The 20,789-nt window shown below is 39.7% G+C and overlaps 3 protein-coding genes across 3 annotated transcripts in view; 2 read left to right on the forward strand and 1 right to left on the reverse strand.

The window, feature by feature from the left end:
- Positions 1–2,234: 2,234 nt before the first annotated feature.
- LOC125228473 (brain tumor protein-like) lies at positions 2,235–15,579 on the reverse strand. The gene is given in 10 exon segments (XM_048133036.1): positions 2,235–3,042; positions 4,753–4,985; positions 5,791–5,959; positions 8,870–9,058; positions 9,571–9,833; positions 9,904–10,287; positions 10,290–11,229; positions 12,292–12,436; positions 12,519–12,690; positions 15,356–15,579. Coding segments are annotated over 9 exon segments (2,541 nt in total). The 5' UTR covers positions 12,632–12,690; positions 15,356–15,579; the 3' UTR covers positions 2,235–2,937.
- An 858-nt stretch (positions 15,580–16,437) lies between these two features.
- LOC125228474 (signal recognition particle 9 kDa protein) lies at positions 16,438–17,489 on the forward strand. The gene is made up of 2 exons (XM_048133037.1): positions 16,438–16,758; positions 17,377–17,489. The coding sequence occupies exons 1-2, from the start codon at positions 16,618–16,620 to the stop codon at positions 17,470–17,472; spliced, it is 237 nt and encodes a 78-aa protein (XP_047988994.1). The 5' UTR covers positions 16,438–16,617; the 3' UTR covers positions 17,473–17,489.
- Positions 17,490–19,917: 2,428 nt separating this feature from the next.
- LOC125228657 (transcription factor SPT20 homolog-like 1) overlaps positions 19,918–20,789 on the forward strand; it is a 35,522-nt gene continuing 34,650 nt past the window's right edge. Inside the window, 2 exon segments of the mRNA XM_048133312.1 lie at positions 19,918–20,035; positions 20,140–20,388. Of these exon segments, the coding sequence (XP_047989269.1) occupies positions 20,000–20,035; positions 20,140–20,388 (285 nt within the window). The 5' untranslated portion in view covers positions 19,918–19,999.

The following is a 20,789-nucleotide window of genomic DNA, read 5'->3' on the forward strand; positions in this document are numbered from 1 at the left end:
TGGCAGTAAAAATTCGTAACTCTAAAGGCCTAAACACACTGGCCAAAAATACTATTTAAATAATAGGCCCAGAACGTATAACTAAACAAAATAGTAAAATGACAAAATCAGAGTATTGACCACACCTACTCGTCCGCGAGGGGTATGTAGACTCATTATTTTAAACCTAGTTAAAATAAAGAAAATAAAATTCCCTAATGCTATCGGGACAAAAATCCTGAAACAAATAACTTAAAAACAATATGAAAAATAAACCCAAAAGTTACTCACTAATCAATAGAGGATTCAGAGCCGACCCTGCTCGGGCCCGAGCCAGCCTACTGTCGTCTCTCATTATTGCTCATATCACATAGAGTGTATTCAGCATTCAGACACAGTTCTGTCTCAATACACAACAAAATAAACTATTACTAATTAAGTACAAACTTTTCATACAATGTGTTACTTTTCTATTGTTATTACTACAATAAATTATTGAATCTTACCATATTATAGCTCGAAAACATATCAATATTGATAGTTGACAAAAGTGTGTTAAATTTGGTAGTGTCTCGTTAGGGTAAATACTCCTATTTATTATAACAGATTTTCACCGTTTGTTCGAAAGATTTAAACGTGTTTCTAAAGCAGATGGATTAATAATAAGTTTTCTTTAAATAATTGTAAATTTCTTAGAGATAGAGAGCGAGGTGTAACAAAAACCGTGGACTAATACAAAATATCACACATTACAGGTGGTATGGTAGAATTTAATATGTTAACTTTTAATGTTAAGTACCGTAACATGTATTAACGTAAATTAATACCAATATGATGTATATATGCGATGACTGACTTTATAGAAATTACAATAGGGGAATTGCTCTTATATTTATTATTATAATTATATTATTTTTATAATACTTTTTAGAGGTTAAAATGAATTATTTTTATGCAAGTTTTACGACAGGCGTGTCTATAATATTGACTATTACGTATTATTGTGTATTTTTATAATAACGCGCTTTTGAGCAAAGGGTAGCATCTAGACTAGAGTAAATAGAGTACTCTAAGAGCGTTTTCACATTATCCCATCCGATATCGGATGTAGGAATGATGTCAAAGATGGCGACATTACCTAGCGACAATACCTAGGATATCGGTCCTACATCCGATATCGGATCGGATAATGTGAAAACGCACTAAGGTCTACAACCCAAGCAATGTTCGCTCCAGTGAGCTACAATACGAGTAACATTAATGTAAAGTTATAGTTACAGTCAATTCTGTGAAAATCTGTTATTTCTCAAGTTTTTATTTAATCTCACTTAGTATGATTGGTTCTACTCTTGTGTATTGTACTGTCACGGGCAAACTGGCTGCATATTTCAATGCCGCATTTCACCTAAAGGTTCAGCAAAATTCTAAAAAACACTACCCTATGAGAATATTAAAAATTCAAACTCGATACTATATTCGAAACGTTTAGGTGAAAATGCAGCATTAGAATAAAACAGCGAAATTTTGAACATTTAAATCGAATATCTACAAAAATATATAATTTGGCGCATATTATGTATGACCGGTAATATTTTATATAATAACTGTAAATTTGGAAATTGCTGACGAGCAACACATTTGACAGAACACTTACTCTTTAATACTAAGACATTGGAATAAATTTTGCAGAATATCGATTAATTCGTGAATACGTTCATACCTGCACATTATGACAGGCATTGTGACCTATTACTTTTGCAATAACAACTAACGACTCGAATATTCAATAAGTAAACCTATGTTAGACCTTATACCATAGGTTATGTATAACTGGTGCACTCCATATCATCATGGACAATTAATATGAAGCTCTTCCCAATATAACGCCGAATATAATGTATATATAGATATAGATGTGCAAGTTTCGACGAAAATATACACAAAGATGCCAGAGTAAATGTCTGTGTCCCGTTCGAAACGTTCATAATATTGTACCTACTAAATTATTGCAACGTTACTCACTGAGGCTTTAATAATTCAGCTTGTGCTGGTTCATCGCAAGATTGAGTGAACCAAATTTTTACAACACAGTGTACGCCTACGCATGAAAAAATTTTCAAATATGTAATAGGCTCTCAAAACAAGAGTACATGAAAAAACATTTTGTATAGACACAAGAATTCTGTAAATGGTAAATATATTTTAACGGACAATATATAATATTGTATACGAGATTAACCTAAACTAGATGGCACGTTATTTTAGTGTCGCCTCCTTTGGTCATTGCAGGACTAAAATTTCGTTAACAAAACTCAATTGTGCGTTCGTATGTTCACTATCAAGCGAATGACTGAGCTACGTGTACAGTGTGCGTGTACAACTGCACGCGGTATCACGGTATCACGATATCACGGCGCCGCTATGGGCTCGGTAACATGTCGGATGCAACTTTTGGAACGAGGCGACACTCCCACGCAGTCCCCTAATTGACATGTATTAACTTCACTCGAACTAGGAACCATACCAGCTGCTAAATTTAGGAAACAAATAATATGTATAATAAAAACAAATACACTAAACTTTGGATTTTCCTTCACTATAACTAAATGCAATCATAAAATGAGACGAAAACAAACCGACAAATATACGCAAGTACTCAGTGCTTTGGAAATAATGACTTGAAAATCCTGTCTACAAACAGTAACATACCTAGTAGTAACTAGTCTCCGTTTACTTATTTAAACATGGAGACTACTGTATAGGGTTTAGGTAGCTCACTGCATGCAGACAGGGTGGTATATCCGACTAAACATAACATGAAATTTAACACAAAATAACAAAAATCAAATACTGGTTTAGCAAAAAATGTTAAGCTTGTAAAACAGCAATTAAATATAAAATAAAGGGAATAAATGTGAGATCTTGTAGTATGCAGACTTACAGCCATCGAGTTGCTCCTCAGACAATGTATAGGGTGTTGAGGACTAGTACATGGTGGTTATTCTTAGCCAGAGTGACTATGTAGCCTTCGGAGGTTATCTTCAAACCGCAGCAACGCGACACCTGCGTACAAAACCAAATAGCTTATTTAAAAAATGGATGTGTAAAGCGCGTTGTCATTTACTGAAGAAATGCTCCGAAACGTATCCTTGTATCATCCATATTAAGATTCTATCAAGCTATAAGCTTGGCAATCGAGGTGAGGTAATTTAGTCGACGCGAAATGGAGCACGTTCTTCAATGTAACGGATGGAGTATATACTACGCTTTGTGGACTTTAGTAAATGCCCTACTACTAGGGATGTACCGACTATTGATTTGGCCGACTACCGACTAGTCGGCGCTTGGGTGGCCGATTACTCGGCCGACTAGTCGGCTAGTCGGCCAGAACATAATTTTCGATTAATTCACATTTTGAATGATATTTTTGGTCCTTCGTTCGCGCTTTTCATAATTTTTTACAGATGTTCAAAGGTTCATGACAATATTTATATACATTTTCTATTTTTAACAACCGGCTTGGCTTAGTGGGTAGTGATCCTGCCTATGAAGTCGATAATCCTAGGTAGGAAATTTAATTCTGTGTTGATAACAGATATTTGTTGTTTTGACAAGAAAAAGGAATTACTAATAGCTACATAATACAACCATAATTTTCAGCTGGTAATTTAATTTTGTACTGTTTTTCTATCACTAATGAAGTGCCGACTAATCGGCTCTTTTTGCCGACTAGTCGCCGACTAATCGCCGACTACAAATGTGGCCGGATAGTCGGCTTTCCCGACTAGTCCGCGACTAGTCGGTACATACCTACCTACTACATCGGTGGTACAATGTAACCTTACGGCCACGAGGAACTTGTTGCTATGTCACATGAGCCTAACTCACAGTGAGTCTCCTGGGATGCCGTCACGCGAGAACACGGCCACATGGAACTTGTTGCCGTGCAAATCCCCGATGAGCACGTCACCCGCGTCTTACACGTTGATACCGTTGGTAAAGTTATACACCGCTCTCCTATGGAATTATAACCGAGACATGAACAAGTTACCTTGACGTAGGGGCACTCGAACTCCGTGACCAGCACGCCGTCACGCGAGAACACGGCGACATGGAACTTGTTGCCGTGCGAGTCCCCGATGAGCACGTCACCCGCGTCTTACACGTTAATACCGTTGGTAAAGTTATACACCGTTCTCCTATGGAATTATAACCGAGACATGAACAAGCTACCTTGACGTAGGGGCACTCGAACTCCGTGATCAGCACGCCGTCAGAGAACACAGCCACATGGAACTTGTTGCCGTGCAAATCCCCGATGAGCACGTCACCCGCGTCTTACACGTTGATACCGTTGGTAAAGTTATACACCGTTCTCCTATGGAATTATAACCGAGACATGAACAAGCTACCTTGACGTAGGGGCACTCGAACTCCGTGATCAGCACGCCGTCAGAGAACACAGCCACATGGAACTTGTTGCCGTGCAAATCCCCGATGAGCACGTCACCCGCGTCTTACACGTTGATACCGTTGGTAAAGTTATACACCGTTCTCCTATGGAATTATAACCGAGACATGAACAAGTTACCTTGACGTAGGGGCACTCGAACTCCGTGACCAGCACGCCGTCACGCGAGAACACGGCGACATGGAACTTGTTGCCGTGCAAGTCCCCGATGAGCACGTCACCCGCGTCTTACACGTCGATACCGTTGGTAAAGTTATACACCGCTCTCCTATGGAATTATAACCGAGACATGAACAAGCTACCTTGACGTAGGGGCACTCGAACTCCGTGACCAGCACGCCGTCACGCGAGAACACGGCCACATGGAACTTGTTGCCGTGCGAGTCCCCGATAAGCACGTCGCCCGCGTCCGACACGTCGATCCCGTTGGGGAAGTTGGTCACGTTCTCGCAGCCGATGCGTCGCAGGAAGTGCCCTTCGTCGTCGAATACGACCACGCAGTGACCTTTGAAGTCGCACACGTAGAATTCTTTGCCTGGAAATTTACATTTAATTTAACTAAAATTTATACATAATATTATGTTGTAAAAATCGAGATTTATGATTTTTTTTAATGTGAGATAAAACTGTTTATTACGTATAATGAAGTTAAAGTATTAGTGGTCAATGTGGAAATGTCGGATGTGGAAATAGAACCCGCTTCTATTATTTTATTTCTATAGCCTGACAAGAGCTGACTGAGAAATTAAAATTACAGTTGTTGTACTCATATCAGTTATAAACCCTCCTTGTTGATGATAAGTTGACTAGTCCATTTGTTGATGGTGCAGTTCTTTTTTAGTGCTCCTCTACACCTTATAAGGAACCTACGTGCCAAACTTGGAATCTCAAGGACCAGCAATTTCGGCTGTGCGTTGATATATCAGTCAGTCAGTCAGTTTCTTTTTTTATAAATTTAGATACACAGTATCACAGGGAACTGACCGCTTATGGCGATGTCCGACGGCTCCCTCATGCACTCGCTGCAGTCGAACCAGCTCATGAGGTCGCCCACCTCCGACAGGATTAAAACGGTCACAATGAGCTCTTTTGCGGTCACTTCTGACCGACTTACTCACGTGTTTTATACGAGCTGATATTTTATTCTGTATACGCACTTACGCAGCATCACAGGGAAGGGAACTGACCGCTTATGGCGATGTCCGATGGCTCCCTCATGCACTCGCTGCAGTCGAACCAGCTCATGAAGTCGCCCTCCTCAGACAGGATGAAAATGGTCACAATGAGTCCTTTTGCGGTCACTTCTGACCGACTGTTGCATTACAGGGAAGGGAACTGACCGCTTATGGCGATGTCCGACGGCTCCCTCATGCACTCGCTGCAGTCGAACCAGCTCATGAGGTCGCCCTCCTCCGACAGGATGAAAACGGTGGGTGTGACGCTGTCCACGGCCACGATCAGCCCTTCTGCGGTCACGGCCAATCCGGCCACGATGTCGATGAAGCGCACCTGTACAGATTTTAAATTATTAATTTGGTTAGGTACCATCTTGGTTAGGTACAATTTCGTACTGGCGTATGGTTGTTACACATTAAATAGATCAGACGTCCAATGAAACTATTAGGTATTTTTAAGGCGCCGTGACTTCAAAACACAGCTTGCCAAGCAGTAAGGGACCTTTGGCCCATATCTCGAACCTACAAGTTACAAGTGGTAGTTGCTGTCTTATACTTGTCGCCGCGATCGCACACCACGAATTTGCCAGTGGCTTCCATCACTGCGACCTTACGTAGGAACAATTTCCCGCCTTCTACATGCTACCCTCTTGACCGCAAGCAGTCAAGCGGCTGGTATAAAGTCTAAAACCGAGGTAAATATTTTTTTACCCCAATCTTCTCAAGTATCCGTTTTTCGCACGCCAGAAACTTACCCTTGCCGCGCACCATGGCCAAGTTATGCTGGAACAACTACCCCCGAGCGCTACCAACTTGAAGGTGAGCCTTCCGGTATACAGGGTTATTTTTTAGTCACCTTACAAAAAAAAACCCTGAATTCAGTATCGTTAATAGAACCCATTTCAATAAAAAAACATTATTTTTAAGATTTATTATTTTTTTATTTTGATTCCTCATAATTTTTACAAATTACGGACACCCTACACACAGCTGATTTTGGGTTCATTTGAGTTCAGCGGCGGCCGGCGCATGATTGGGTATGACGGGGGTGTGCGCGCGGCGGGGGCGGGGGAGCGCGCGCGCCGCTCGCCGCTTTACAAAAGAAACACCGGGCGGAAAAGAAACTCAGTCTCACGCCGCGCTCTCTTACGGACAGTCGTTTTATGTTTTCCTCGCACGCCAGTGAGCTAACGCGAAACGATGTACTCAAACCGCGAGTTTTATGAAATGGTGAGAGTGTACGCCAGGGCAAATAACAATCTGCGAGTGGCTCGTAGGTTGTACGAGGCAGAGATTCTGCCTGTGTTAAGAAATACCGGTTTGCCTAATGCTCGTCTCCCATGTCTGCAAACAATTTTGTCGGCGAGTCAGAATCTACTGGACCATGGACAGTTTGCAGTGCCTGCGCATGCTCAAGGTCGTGGAGCACCACGTTTAGCTGTGGAAATTGAAGAGGAGGTGTTAGGCTATTTCACTAACAACCCAAGGGCCAGCACAAATGACGCAGCACGGCGCTTCGGTGTGAGCCAGTATGCTGTGTGGAAACTTTTAAATTCAGCTGGAATGCACCCTTATCATTTTCAGCCGGTGCAAGCTTTAAATGACCAAGATGCAGGGCCACGGCGAATTTTCTGTAACTGGTTGATTAACAACGCCGACCAGAACATTTTGTGGACCGACGAGGCCCTTTTCACCAGAGTGGGCCTTTACAACGTCCACAACGAGCATTGGTGGGAGTACAATAATCCCCACGTGGTAAGGGAACATTACCACCAAGTGCGGTTCAGTGCAAATGTGTGGGCAGGAGTTTTTAGAGACCAGATTTTAGGGCCTTATTTTGTAGAAGGCCGCCTCACCGGAGCGACGTACCTCGACATGTTACGGGGTGTAATTGAGGACCACATCGAGGAAAACGTGCCTCTGCGCTACCTACGGGAGTTTTATTTCATGCACGACGGCGCCCCTCCTCATTACAGTCGTGTCGTGCGCGAGTACCTCGATGAGAGGTATGGAAACCGCTGGATAGGGCGCGGTGGACCGGTGCCCTGGCCAGCTAGATCACCTGACCTAACTCCGTGTGACTTTTTTTTGTGGGGTGAAGTTAAACGTAGAGTTTACGTCGAAGAAGCTCGAGATATCGATGATTTAAAAAACAAAATTATTTTATCATTTAATGAAGTGAAAAACGAACATCTTGTTTTAAGGAACATTAGTGGAAATGTCCTAAAACGCGCTAGACTGTGCTTGCAGCAAAATGGACTGCATTTTGAACAATTATTAAAATACAATTAGTGTAAGTGAGTTAAGTGAGGAGAAATGGACTCCATTTGTAAGTACCTAAATCAAACGATTATTGTAAATAGCTGATTCCAATTTTTAAATACGCCTAAGCACATGTCGTTTTTCACTTTATCGACTTCTTCTGTGAATTAATTTGTCTTAAAATGTTAAATGTTTTTTATTGACTATCGACATGGGCTTTGACGGTCCTAAGCCCGTGAAAGTATGAAGGAAAATTTGGAATCGCTGTAAAACCGGCGCGGCTAAGAACAAAAGCTGCCATCTTTGAACCCTGCCGACGCCGCTCAGCTCCCCGCCCACCCGCCTCTCCCCACCCCCTGCGCAAGCGCTGCCACTGGCCGCGCGCGAGTGCCCCGCTCACTCCTCGCCTCCGCCGCTGCCGTCAGTAATTAGGGTGACCAAGTTTTCTACTGTTTTTGTGGAATAATTTGGGTGCAATTTTCTTTTTTTTTATTTGAGATGGGATAAAAATAAAACAAAACGTATATTTCATTTACCTTAGCGATCATTTATACGAAGTTTGTTAACTGACTAAAAAGTAACCCTGTATATCAGGTTCTTACCGCAATCTTCTTAAGGAAGTGTCCATTTTGATGAAGATCTGCATGCGTGAGCGTCATTCCCGCGGTCGCAGACCACGAACTTGCCGGTGGCACGCACCACGGCCACCTTGCGCGGGTACGACAGCTGCCCCTCCTCCTTGCCTTGAAGGTTGGCTTCAGAAGTCAGGTATGTAGCAGGTTCTTACCGCAATCTTCTAAGGAAGTGTCCGTTCTTGGTGAAGATCTGCGCGAGCGTTTATTCCCGCGGTCTCAAATCACGAATTTGCCCGTAGCACATACTATGGCCATCTTATGCTGGAACACCGTTCCTCCACCCGCTGCCCCGATCTCGAAGGTGGACCTCAGAAGTCTGTTATTATAAGTACATAGCAGGTACTTACCGCAATCTTCTTAAGGAAGTGTCCATTCTTGGTGAAGATCTGCATGCGCGAGCGCTCATTCCCGCGGTCGCAGACCACGAACTTGCCGGTGGCACGCACTACGGCCACCTTGCGCGGGTACCACAACTGCCCCTCTTCCTTGCCAGCTACACCGAAGTTGAACTTGTGGTTGCCGGATTTGTCGAAAACCTGGAATTAATAAGTAGTATTAGTGAATCCTTTGGTTTCTGACTAACTTTATATTACTGTCTTTCTAAGCCAGAATTAGATTTTTTTCAATAGCTTTACTGTCCCAACTAAACTGTCAACTGGCATTGTAATTTTGTATTGGAGATTTGCCGTGCAAGGGGCAGAGACTGTTTTGACAACACAACAACAACAAAACAACATAAGACTGTTGTATCTCTTTTTATCCCTTTTTTTATGTCTTTATTTTAGGTATATACATTTTTTTTATTGTTATTTTATTTACCTACCTATATTTAACTACTACTTTTACTAAATGATCTACCATTACCAATACGATAATTAATCCAATACTATAACGTGACGTAAGGCCGGTTTCACTTTACATTGTATTTGAACTGACAATGGTAAGTAGTAAAAAGACGTTCATTGACATTCAAGAGGTTAAAAGCCTAGCAACTTTCAATAGAATAAATCGACCCCGTCTAATCAACGGAGGCGGACTACAAACTCACCGTAATACGATGATTATTGGTGTCCGCGACGATGATGTCCTCGTCGTTCCCGAGACAGAACCCGTGCGGGGAGTTGAACTGGCCCTTGCCGCCGCCCAGCTGTCCGAACTTGAACCGGATGTGCATGGGCGTGGCCTTGGTGGCGCGCACCAGCGGCGCGGGCGGCGCCACCAGCGCCGCCTCCTCCGCCGCCGTGAGCAGCGGCCGCCCCGGCGACACGCCGCGCCCGCCCATGCCGCCCACTCCGCCGAACCCGTTCACTTCTGGAAACATTACTACGTTTACCTTTCGCCAAATTAAATTTACCTAATTCGATTTGTAGATTACACGTACCCGTGTTCAAGCCCAATTTGGCGAGCGCCTGCAGGTTGTTGTACGCCTGAGGCGAGTTCAGGTCCTGGGCGAGCAGCTCGGCCAGCGTCAAGGCGGGCGCGGGCGACGCGTGCGGCGGCGGCGGCGCGTCCTTCTCGGCGATGCTGGCCAGCTGCTGCAGGTTGTACTCCACCATGGACGCGCACGGCAGCGTCGGCACGCTGTTCACGCTGCCCACTCCCGGGATCACGCTGTTGTTCACGACCGGCCCCACGCCCGGGACCCCGATGGTGGGCACTCCGCTCACTCCCGGCACGCCCACGATGTTTCCGACCCCGGTGATGCGGCGATAGTCGTCGAACACGGGCGTGTTGGTCACGGACACGGCGGGCGAGTGAGAGTTGAAGTCACGGAGACGATCGCCGATGACTCGCTGGCGCGCTTTCGCTCTTCGGCGCGAGTCGCTTCGGTGCGGAAAACTCCGAAGGTGTCCTCGGTGATAGCATCGAACTTATCGATTTTAGATACGAATTCCACAGAGTAATCGACGTCAAATTCGGGGGCTCCTTCCAGTAAGCGAGAGAATTGAGACGCCACGGTCTTTTTTAACATCACGATTTCGGTACCGTCACCGGAATTGAGAAGCCTCGCTGCGAATTTGCATGCGGTGTCGATGCGTTGCACGGTCTTGTCTACCCTGTCGAACAGATCCATGACCTTGAGTTCCCGCTCCTTGTGGAGCCGCTCGAGTTCCTCGAGGGCCTTTTCGCGGCGTCTCTCGAGAGCCGCTTTATACGCGTGGAAAGCCTCATTAATAACATTTTCGGCGTCATCGCGCTGACGCTGCAGGTCGCCGAGCGCGTCGTCGAGGCGGGCGGAGGCGCTGCCGGCCGCGGCCGCCCGCGCGGTGGCCTCGGTGATGAGGGTCCTGAGCTCGGCTCGCAGATTGGGTTCGGCGTCGACGATGCGCTCGCAGCGATGTTCTCCAACCTTGTGCTCGATAGTAAGGCATTCCGTGCAAGCTCCGACTTCGCATTCGCAGCAATAAAACTTCAGGCTCTCTCCGATGTGACGCGAACAGAAAATTGGCTTGTGCACGGCGGCTTTCTCTTTGGATGACCGCAAGGCATCGAACGGTACGACTCGGTGGTTTTCGAAGCATCTCATGAACTCGTGAGCTGAGTTGCAGTTGGAACACAAGAAGTGGGAGCAGTCAGTACATCTGGCTACTGCTGGCTCCTTGCTCTTGCAGCAAGTGCAGACCACCGATTGGTCCATGGCTGAGACATCCAGAATGTTGGTGAGGACATAGTCTGATGGAAGAGAAGCAGCTCCACCACCAGAAATCTGTGTGAACAAGTTTTACTGTTACCACCGCAAAAGGTATAAATCATGACGGCATTATTTACGGTAAAAAAATTATCTTGCTTAAAAAGGTACCTACGTAATAATCTAATAATCAGAGATCGGAAAAATTTGCGTCATTGCTCGCAATAATGTGGACATGTCTCCAAAATTAATGAAATAATTGATCATTTAATTAATTTCTTACTTGACATATAATTTGATTCCTAGTCAATAAATACAAAAGTTTGTTGTAAAAGTATAGATTTATTAAAGAAAATAATCAGTATTTTTTCCAAATTTCAGCAGTCAGCAGTACTTAAGTACTGAAAAACTCCGCTTGCAATCCACTGATGTTAATGGGGCAAACTTAAGTACTTTTATAGGAATATTATTATTCCAATATAATTCAGAGTTATTTTCTGTTCTAAGTTGTGGGCGATAACCTCAAAATCGGGATTTAGTATCTGCATAGTTGTTTGAATTTACATCCATAATATATATAGTATAGGTAAATACGCATACGTACCATTTTCACGTCGTATTATATTAAATTCAATTTTCGCCACTAATTCGTTTTTAAACTGGCGATTTAGGCACTCACCAGTAAAGAAAATGCCATTTTTTAAATTTGCTGCCCATTAGGTATCGTACGTACGTCGTACGTAATTTAGGTACGGCAAATACGACTGTAATTTGAATACTATCAATGTCAAAATATATATATTAAGAAAAAGTGAATCCACGGAGGTTTTATATCTAGAGAACTAGACAAACTAGTTAAATAAATGTACACTTTAACAAACTTTTGTATTTATTGACTAGGAATCAAATTATATGTCAAGTAAGAAATTAATTAAATGATTAATTATTTGATTAATTTTGGAGACATGTCCACATTATTGCGAGCAATGACGCAAATTTTTCCGATCTCTGCTAATAATATAAATGTAATTTGAATCAAGTGGGCTATGGGGTAGTAACTTTATAAAGTTATCAAAGTCAGCCTTGAAATACTGACAATAATGATTGCTTACTTAAATAACAATATAATGTTTTAGCTACCTTCGTTTCCTGTTTGCATATTGGGCATTCCACGGCCAAATCATACTTTAGTGTGTCTCCTGCTTCATTCACCATCAGTTTGTCTATGCATGCTTCGCAGAAAACATGAAGACAAGATAATACTCGAGGACTGCATAACTTATTGCTAAAAGAAAAAGCAAATTTTTAATGTGAGATAAAAAAGTTTCAATTTTTTTTTTTTTACAATACAATGAATCTATACTTACTCGCAAATGTTACAATTTTGCTCTTGATTCCCATTATCGGTGGGCTCCAGAGACCCTTCTTCGGGTAAAATAACCAGACCATCCCCATACAGGTCCCCATTCAGTTCTTCCATTTTAGCTTATAATTATATTCGTGTATAATGTATATTCCTTGACCTTACTCAACAAAATTCTGAAAGGAAAAAGAATAAAACATATTCTTAAATTCGAAGAGAATAAAATTTGCTATCTATCTAAATTATACAGAAGAATAATTTTGTGAAATATTCTTCTTATAAGCATAACATAGTAAATTCTGTTAGCTGCTAATGATTTAAAATAGAACCTGTAACGCTAGGATTGATGCATGCTATCATTGGTCACCATACTTCCCACAGTTTAGAAAAATTACAACATGAGAAGTCACAAAACCGCAACAATAGACTTGCATGACAATGATAATGATGACTAGATGCATTTTAGACAACAGGATGATGATAAGTATTTGTTTCATGTCAAACGGCATAAGCCAGGTCAAGCAAGCCGTGAGGTAATGTGCTTGGCGCGGCAAACGTCCAATGTAGACGTGCTTCTGCTAAGGCAGGATGCTTGGCTGCACAAAACGCACGCCCTGCTTCAAGCCTAGGCATGACGACGTAGACATTTGCCGCGCTAGGAAATTGCCTCGTGACGTGCCTCACTCTGTGTGGACCCAGTTATTTACTTCTTTTCTTTATCCGCAAAAGGTTGTGTACAGGTGCCAAATAAATGACAGGCCCAGAAAGGAAGTGCGCATAAAGGTGACCCTTACACAGAGCAGAAAGACAGACAGCTAATTAATGAAATAAAATAAAGTACATTTGATTTAAAAGTGATTATAAACTGAACATATAACTGCTTATTGGGCCTACTTGAATATGCAAAGCTATATGGTTCTAGTTAGTAAAACAAGTATCACAGTTTTAAGTTCCTGCTGGCAAGTATTGTGCACTAATTAATATTGTATGGATTTCTAGTAGTCCAACATAAATGATTTTTATTTTATTTATATTCAATATTGAAATCAAGTAATTTATAATTGTTGAAATTTAATTTTAATTAGTTACTTTCAAATTTAATTGACATCATTATCTGATAATCAGTATATCAGCAAGTAACTTTGTACAATCAACTGAGAAATTTTAATTGAATTTTTACCAACATTTAGTAATATAATTCGACTTCGAAATAAAACTTAATAAAATCTCAATTCATCAACAAAATCTTGGTAACAAAATAGGAATTAATAAAAACAAATTTAACTTTTCCCTTAATTTTTGTACAAACTTTTCGAGAACTGCTGATATAAAGTATTTACATCAACTGATGATCATGAATTTTTAGTTTAGAGTACCCCAAATAGTGCGGGGCGGAAATGACTAATTAGTATGAGAGTACAGTCCCTGCTGGCAGAAAGCATGAAACTTGGCATGTATATAGCTTATAGGTTTATAAGAAAATATGGAAGTAGAAACACGCCGAGGTGTCAATGTTTCCCCTCTTTCCCCCCACTTTCGTATCCCTGATTTCAGTTTTTTAATATTTCCATGAAAACCGTGAACGCTACCATCACGATGTCTAGGAGAAATATGTTCTTCATAAAATTCTCTACAATATTGTCTTTGGAAGTATAAAGCTAAAGTCCAACTAAAGAACTTATAATTTTCAAACTATGCTCATTTTCCCCTAACAAATTTTCTCTGATGACCATATTGTAGAGAATTTTATGAAGAATATACTTCTCCTAGACATCGTGATGATAGCTTTCACGGTTTTCATGGAAATATTAAAAAACTGAAATCAGGGATACAAAAGTGGGGGGAAAGAGGGGAAACATTGACACCTCGGCGTGTTTCTACTTCCATATTTTCTTATAAACTTATAAGCTATATACATGCCAAGTTTCACGCTTTCTGCCAGACCAGACTGTACATCTGGTTAAGAACTCGGACTAAAATGTATTAGTAGCTCCTAATGTAATTCATCCAAATGGAAAAGTATAAAAACTAACTATATTTTTTTATTTAGGATACTGACAAGATTTTTGGCAAACACTATTATTGCCGAGCACACACAAAGATTACACTTTTTGCTGCCGATAAGTCAGAACAACTTTTATTTCAGATTTGTGTCACTAGTTTAAAAAATATTAATGCCCAATGGCTAAAACACACTCCAAGTTTAAAAAAAATAGTATAACATTTACACCAACATTTTCAAATTACTGTTTTCCAGGTTAGGTTAAAAATTACAAAGTAATTAATACATTTAATCCTTAAATAATTGAAACGTCTATACAGATTCCCTTAATTTCTCACATTCAAGCAAGATTAAAAGATAGTAAATAAAATAAAATGTCACAATCACAAGTGAACAAATCAATACAAAATTCTCAAGCCAATTTCATTTACACCATATGTTTTCCATAATTAATCGAATCATTTTAATGTTATAATTACAATATTTTGTGAAGTAAACGAATATTGAGGGGGGCGAGGGATATTTTCTGCGGCACTTGACATTTGATTTACTTCATGTCGATGAAAGATTGCACCTGGATATAATTCTTGAACTGTCACTTATTCCGAAAGCCCTTTGCTGCATATTTATTGTTGTATTTATTTAATTCTAGTCGTACTACACCAAAATGGCCTCATTCTAAATATGTACGCAAGTACCTACCACAAACGCAATGCACCAAACAGACAAAGGCGAAGGTCGTAGTGTATGAGCACCTATGCGCTACGATGTTTGTAATTTCTTAATGAATAGACCGAGATGCAAAATATTCTAAACTACAATAAGAGTTAATTACTTACCGTAAAGAGCTAAAATTTGAAGAAAATGCGGATAATCAAGCGAGCAGAAGGTACTACCACGCCGTAACCAAGAGGTTCTTCATCACTAAGTAAATAAATAAAAATTGAACATCAAGACGCGCGACAGATATTTTTTTTTCTAAATTAAATGGTTTCGTTCGATGAATTAAATTAAAGTTTTGTCACGTTCTCATTTTAAAAAAGGCGAATACATCAGTACAAAAGTATTGATTTTCCGTTGCGCTGCGCTTTTCGTTGGTGTTGCCATATCTTATATATTATTTTTCAACCATAGAAAAAGCACCCAAAATGATATAAAAAAATACTTCAATATCATTCTATGATTATTTTAATTGACTATCAGAATAGTATTTCATTGAATAAATTGTTTTAATACTGTTAGACAACCCTATACTTTGGAATTATCTATCCACCTTTTTATAGCATTTGTCAAATTTAGAATATAACCAGTTGTTGTTACAACGTCTGTAGTGAAATGAAATGGATGTTTTCATTATAATTGCGCAGGCGCAGCTATTGGAATGGACATACACTTACAATTTGATAAACAAAACGCAAACACTTTATAAAAAGATTGACAAATGAAGTGACAACTAGGCTTGTGCCGTTTCGTTCGTTGATCGGAGCGCTCCGATCTCGTTCAATCGCTCCCACGAACTAGTTCGCTCTTTTAGGTCTTTTGCTCATTTAGTTCAGCCAGACCAGCGACCACTGCGGTCGGAAAGATCAGAACGAATGGGACCGAATAGTGTCAAAATGATACGAATAGTCCACAGATAGTAACATTCCGGGTCGAACGGTGGTAAGTAACCGAAGTTTAATATGAAAACTTGACGTTTTTTTCTAGCTCTGCTAAGTAGCTCTCGCTCTCGGTCGGCGCAGTCACACGCTCGTTCTCGATCCAAACCGCTCGCGCTCGCCGATCCTATACTGAACTAAATGAGCAAAGACCGATTCTCAGAGCACGGAAAGATTCAGTTCATTTCGGTCATTGATGGGATTTTATTCCTAACAGTTCATAGTTCGTGAACGACACAAGCCTAGTGACAACTCTGCGAAAACTGTCAATGTGTCAACAAGTCGATGTCCGTGATCCTACATTTTTATCACTAAAACCAAAAAGAAAGTAATTTCTTAATAGTTTTAACCTTAATTTCCTATTATTGTTCGTATTCAGAAGAGCTGAAATAAGGAAACAAAGGTTTTACAAATATTAATTATAAAGGATACGTGGATATAAAATGACATTCATACCTAGTTGGGAAGAATTTGAAAGGTCTGCAGAAATGTTGTATTTGCGGGATCCAATTAACACACGATACAGCATGAAGTATTCCCATTCGAAGGGGGCATTTCTTGTTAAAATTACAGATAATAAAAAGGTCAGTATAACACAGTACACTACACATTTTGAAAATTATGAAAGAAGCAAGGGTACTTTCATATCTTATTTAATTATAAAAGTTACTTGCAAATAACTCATTCGGTTTTTCAAATCGTAGTCAAGGAACATAGTTTCAAAGTGCAACTATATTTTTTACAGAAAGTATGTAAAGCATGGCAGCGGGCAGGAACATTTCTGAAGTTAGTCACCTGCCATGATTACTTTCCATGACAGAATTATCCCCCTATGCTTCCATGTCAGAATTATCCCCCTATGCATCCCTATTATGCTTCATGTGCTATAAGCACTATCAGAATCTATATAGCAGCAGTGATCACTTACCATCAGGCGACCTGTCTGCTCGTTTACCTCCTAGGCCATAAAAAAAACTATTACTACAAAATCTTTAAATTCCTATAAGAGAGCTTCTTATAAATTGGTATAAATAAAATGTAGATGGTATGCTTTTCTAAGATCAAGTAGGCAAGCATCAAGGTACAGCACAAACACATGCTCATACAATGTAATTATTTATTGTGTATTAAATCAATCTCTACATTGATTTGATGGACATTTTCTTAAATTCATATTTTAATGAAATTGTTTTTTTTTTCAGTGTCTCCAATACAAAACAGAAGTCCAGCAAGATGTCAGGAAAATAGACAAGTTTATTTCAAACTTAATGAGACATATGGCATCTAATGATAAATAAAAAAATAAGGATTGAAACTGTAGTTTTACATCTGTAAAATACCAATAGAGCCTGGCAAAAAATAATAGAAACTAAAAAGTGGGAACATCACTGTTGTCCTGTTTTCTTACACATATTGATTTGAAAGAGACAACACTATGTTACCACTTTTATATCCTGTTTTTTTTACCACACTAGTCTTATATCTCAAAAAGCCTTTACAAACAACTTGAAAATAATGGGGTTGAATTGATGAACAGGGCGTTATCTTGTCCTGTCAATGATTTTTGTTCTTGGCTGTTACCCCAACTTAACGATAAAATTATTCAAAAACTGAAAAATGTATTCATAAATATAAACATTTAAAATTTTACATTCCTTCATTTTGTTTGTTCTGTGTAAAACTTTGTATATGACTTGCACATTGAATAGGTTTCCAACTTAATACACAATAGAATCAAATGACTCTGCCAAATTGGTTGCAATTTACAAATTTACGTGTTTTCTAATTATTATCATAGGCATATTTATTTTGTCGTTCAAGCAAATCCGACCCTGCCTACTTTAAAATACATAATATAGCATTAGCAGACCGTACCTCACCAAGGTCATCACATATTATCCTCTAAGTGGGAGTGAGAAAGAGTTATTCTTCTCTCGCTCTCATATTTTAGGTGAAAAAACTCGCCGTACGGATTTTTTATTTTCGATTTTTCGTTCTTTGAACATGGCAATACTGGCAAATAATGTTGCCACAAGCCGGAGTGCTCATCGGTGTTACTAGTGTTTTATTCCCATGATAATTACGAAAAATTATTTACGGTGGGGTAATTTAAACACACTCAAGCTGTCACTGTAAAAATGGAGCTGATCTTCTGACTTACTTACTACTGTATTTTGATTAGTTTTAATAAACAGCCAATTACAAACGGTCAAACAAATCCTGGCAAAATAAAAAAAAAAAAATTAGCGCTCAGAAACCAATTATCTTCAAAAAACGACTAGTCATAGCGACAAAGTTGCTCGGCGACTTACGTATTTGTATAAAAAGTTGCGTCACTTCGTGAGCGCACTTTCATACTAGCCCAAAAAGTCATTAAGTCACCCGTAGGCGCACCCTCTAACATAACCATTTAAAAATTGATTGAGGTTTAATTCTCATAGAGAATTAGGATTTCGCGCTTTTTCCGATATCTGATATAGGACCAATATTGTGAATTAAGCTTCCCATTCATCGTGGATCCATCGTGCCGATCGTACGACAGATATCGTGGCGATCGGTTGCATCGAAAATGCCAGCCATGTATGGCTCTCGTAAACGATCAATCGCCCCGTTACTCGAACGAAGTAAGTATAAGATAAAAATAGAATCGTTGGTCGCAAGTGGCCACAAACTTTCGATCCATCGTTGCGATATATTAAAATACAATGTCGATCGGCAGTTTCGATTAAATATGTTATGATCGCACAGATGAATCGTACCGTGAAAGGTGCCATCTTTGATTTTTACTGTGACATCCTTCCTACATCCGATATCGGATCGGGTAATGTAAAAACGTTCTCGGTACTTAGTACCGTAAAAAAAAATCAAAGGTCCATGGCTAAGGCTCCCCACAGACAGTCTTAAAAATTCATAATCTTAAAAAAAACTTGTATGCAATCTGACAGTTCAAACTGACACTGACAAGACACTGACAGATCTGAACTGTCAGATTGCATACAAGTTTTTTTTAAGATTATGAATTTTTAAGACTGTCTGTGGGGAGCCTAAGGCCGGCAACACACAGTCTTAAATTTCTAAGGCTCCCCACAGACAGTCTTAAAGGTTCATAATCTTAAAAAAAACTTGTATGCAATCTGACAGTTCAGATCTGTCAGTGTCTTGTCAGTGTCAGTTTGAACTGTCAGATTGCATACAAGTTTTTTTTAAGATTATGAATTTTTAAGACTGTCTGTGAAATAGTGAAATCAGATCGAGTGCACGGATTCTCATACAATTTCGCAACTGTCCACACACAGTCTTATTTTTTAAGATTATGATTTTTTTCAGATTGATCTGACAGATTGCGAATAATTTGAATTTTAAGAATGTGTGTGGCAAGACAGTCAATCTTATGAAATCAGATCGAGTGCACGGATTCCCATACAATTTCGCAACTGTCCACACACAGTCTTATTTTTAAGATTATGATTTTTTTCAGATTGATCTGACAGATTCCGAATAATTTGAATTTTAAGAATGAGATGAATTCGTGAAGCGAACGGTTTCAAAGTTTTGAAACAAATTGTTACTTTATTAGACAAAATGAGGAACCGACAAATTTAGTCTTGCAACACTAATTTAAGCTTTCGTTCATTCATTCGTCACTAAAGTCAAGTGTCAAAAATGTTGATGGACATGTTATTTTACTGTCAAGCAGTGTGAAACATAAATAAAGCGTATGAGTTTTTATAGAAATCATGACTTAATACTTAGGCCTAAACAGTTAATATGAAATAATTTATTTAAAAATATATCAGCTAATTACGTATTCGTTTTAATGACATTATGGATGGATTAATTCACGCGGCATTGGAAGCAGAGGTATATCGCTGCTTTTATGTACTATTAACGTTGATATAACCACGATTGTAACTGTTTTTGTCATATTTATGCGTGTTTATTGCTAATAAACGTGTATATTTCAGGTAATATTAAATCGCGCGAAACATGTGAATACCAACTTATCGCCATTTGACAGTGGTGTCTCAGACCATAAAATGACTTGGACTCATGATAAAATGCATCTAGCGGAGCCTGTAGATGAATCAAGGACGAAGTTCCAGCGGAGTGTTGGCGGCGCGCCATCTAAAGCTGTAGAGAAATTCGATTTGTTTAAGAAATTACATGAGTTGTATAGTGAGTTGAGTCGGGATGAAGTGTTGCATGGAAACTTTGTGAGTACTATTTCATTGCATTTCTTAATCAACCTTTATCTTCTTTAATTTATGTTATTATTTTGTACTAAGGTTTGACTAATTACTGTTCTAATCTATAAGTTATTGAATAACCTACTTTAAGATAAGATGTAGCCTTTTTGACCCAAAAGAATGACTGCATCTATGAATTTGGAACATTTTTTGTAAACCCTTACTTAAATAGACTGAGATCTAAAATCGAGTGATTTTTTTGTGATTAGGTCAAAATTAGGTTTTAAAGGTTCAAGTTCTATGTACAGTGTATTTAGATATAATGATGATGAAGGGACCACTGCAACTCCTGTATCTTTGATTTAAAATTTCTAAGTCCAAGTGATCGCTACAGTTAAAGTATAAATGAAACATACTCGCACACACAC

This window comes from Leguminivora glycinivorella, chromosome 8 (assembly GCF_023078275.1).
Source record: "Leguminivora glycinivorella isolate SPB_JAAS2020 chromosome 8, LegGlyc_1.1, whole genome shotgun sequence".
NCBI classification, from domain to species: Eukaryota; Metazoa; Arthropoda; class Insecta; order Lepidoptera; family Tortricidae; genus Leguminivora; species Leguminivora glycinivorella.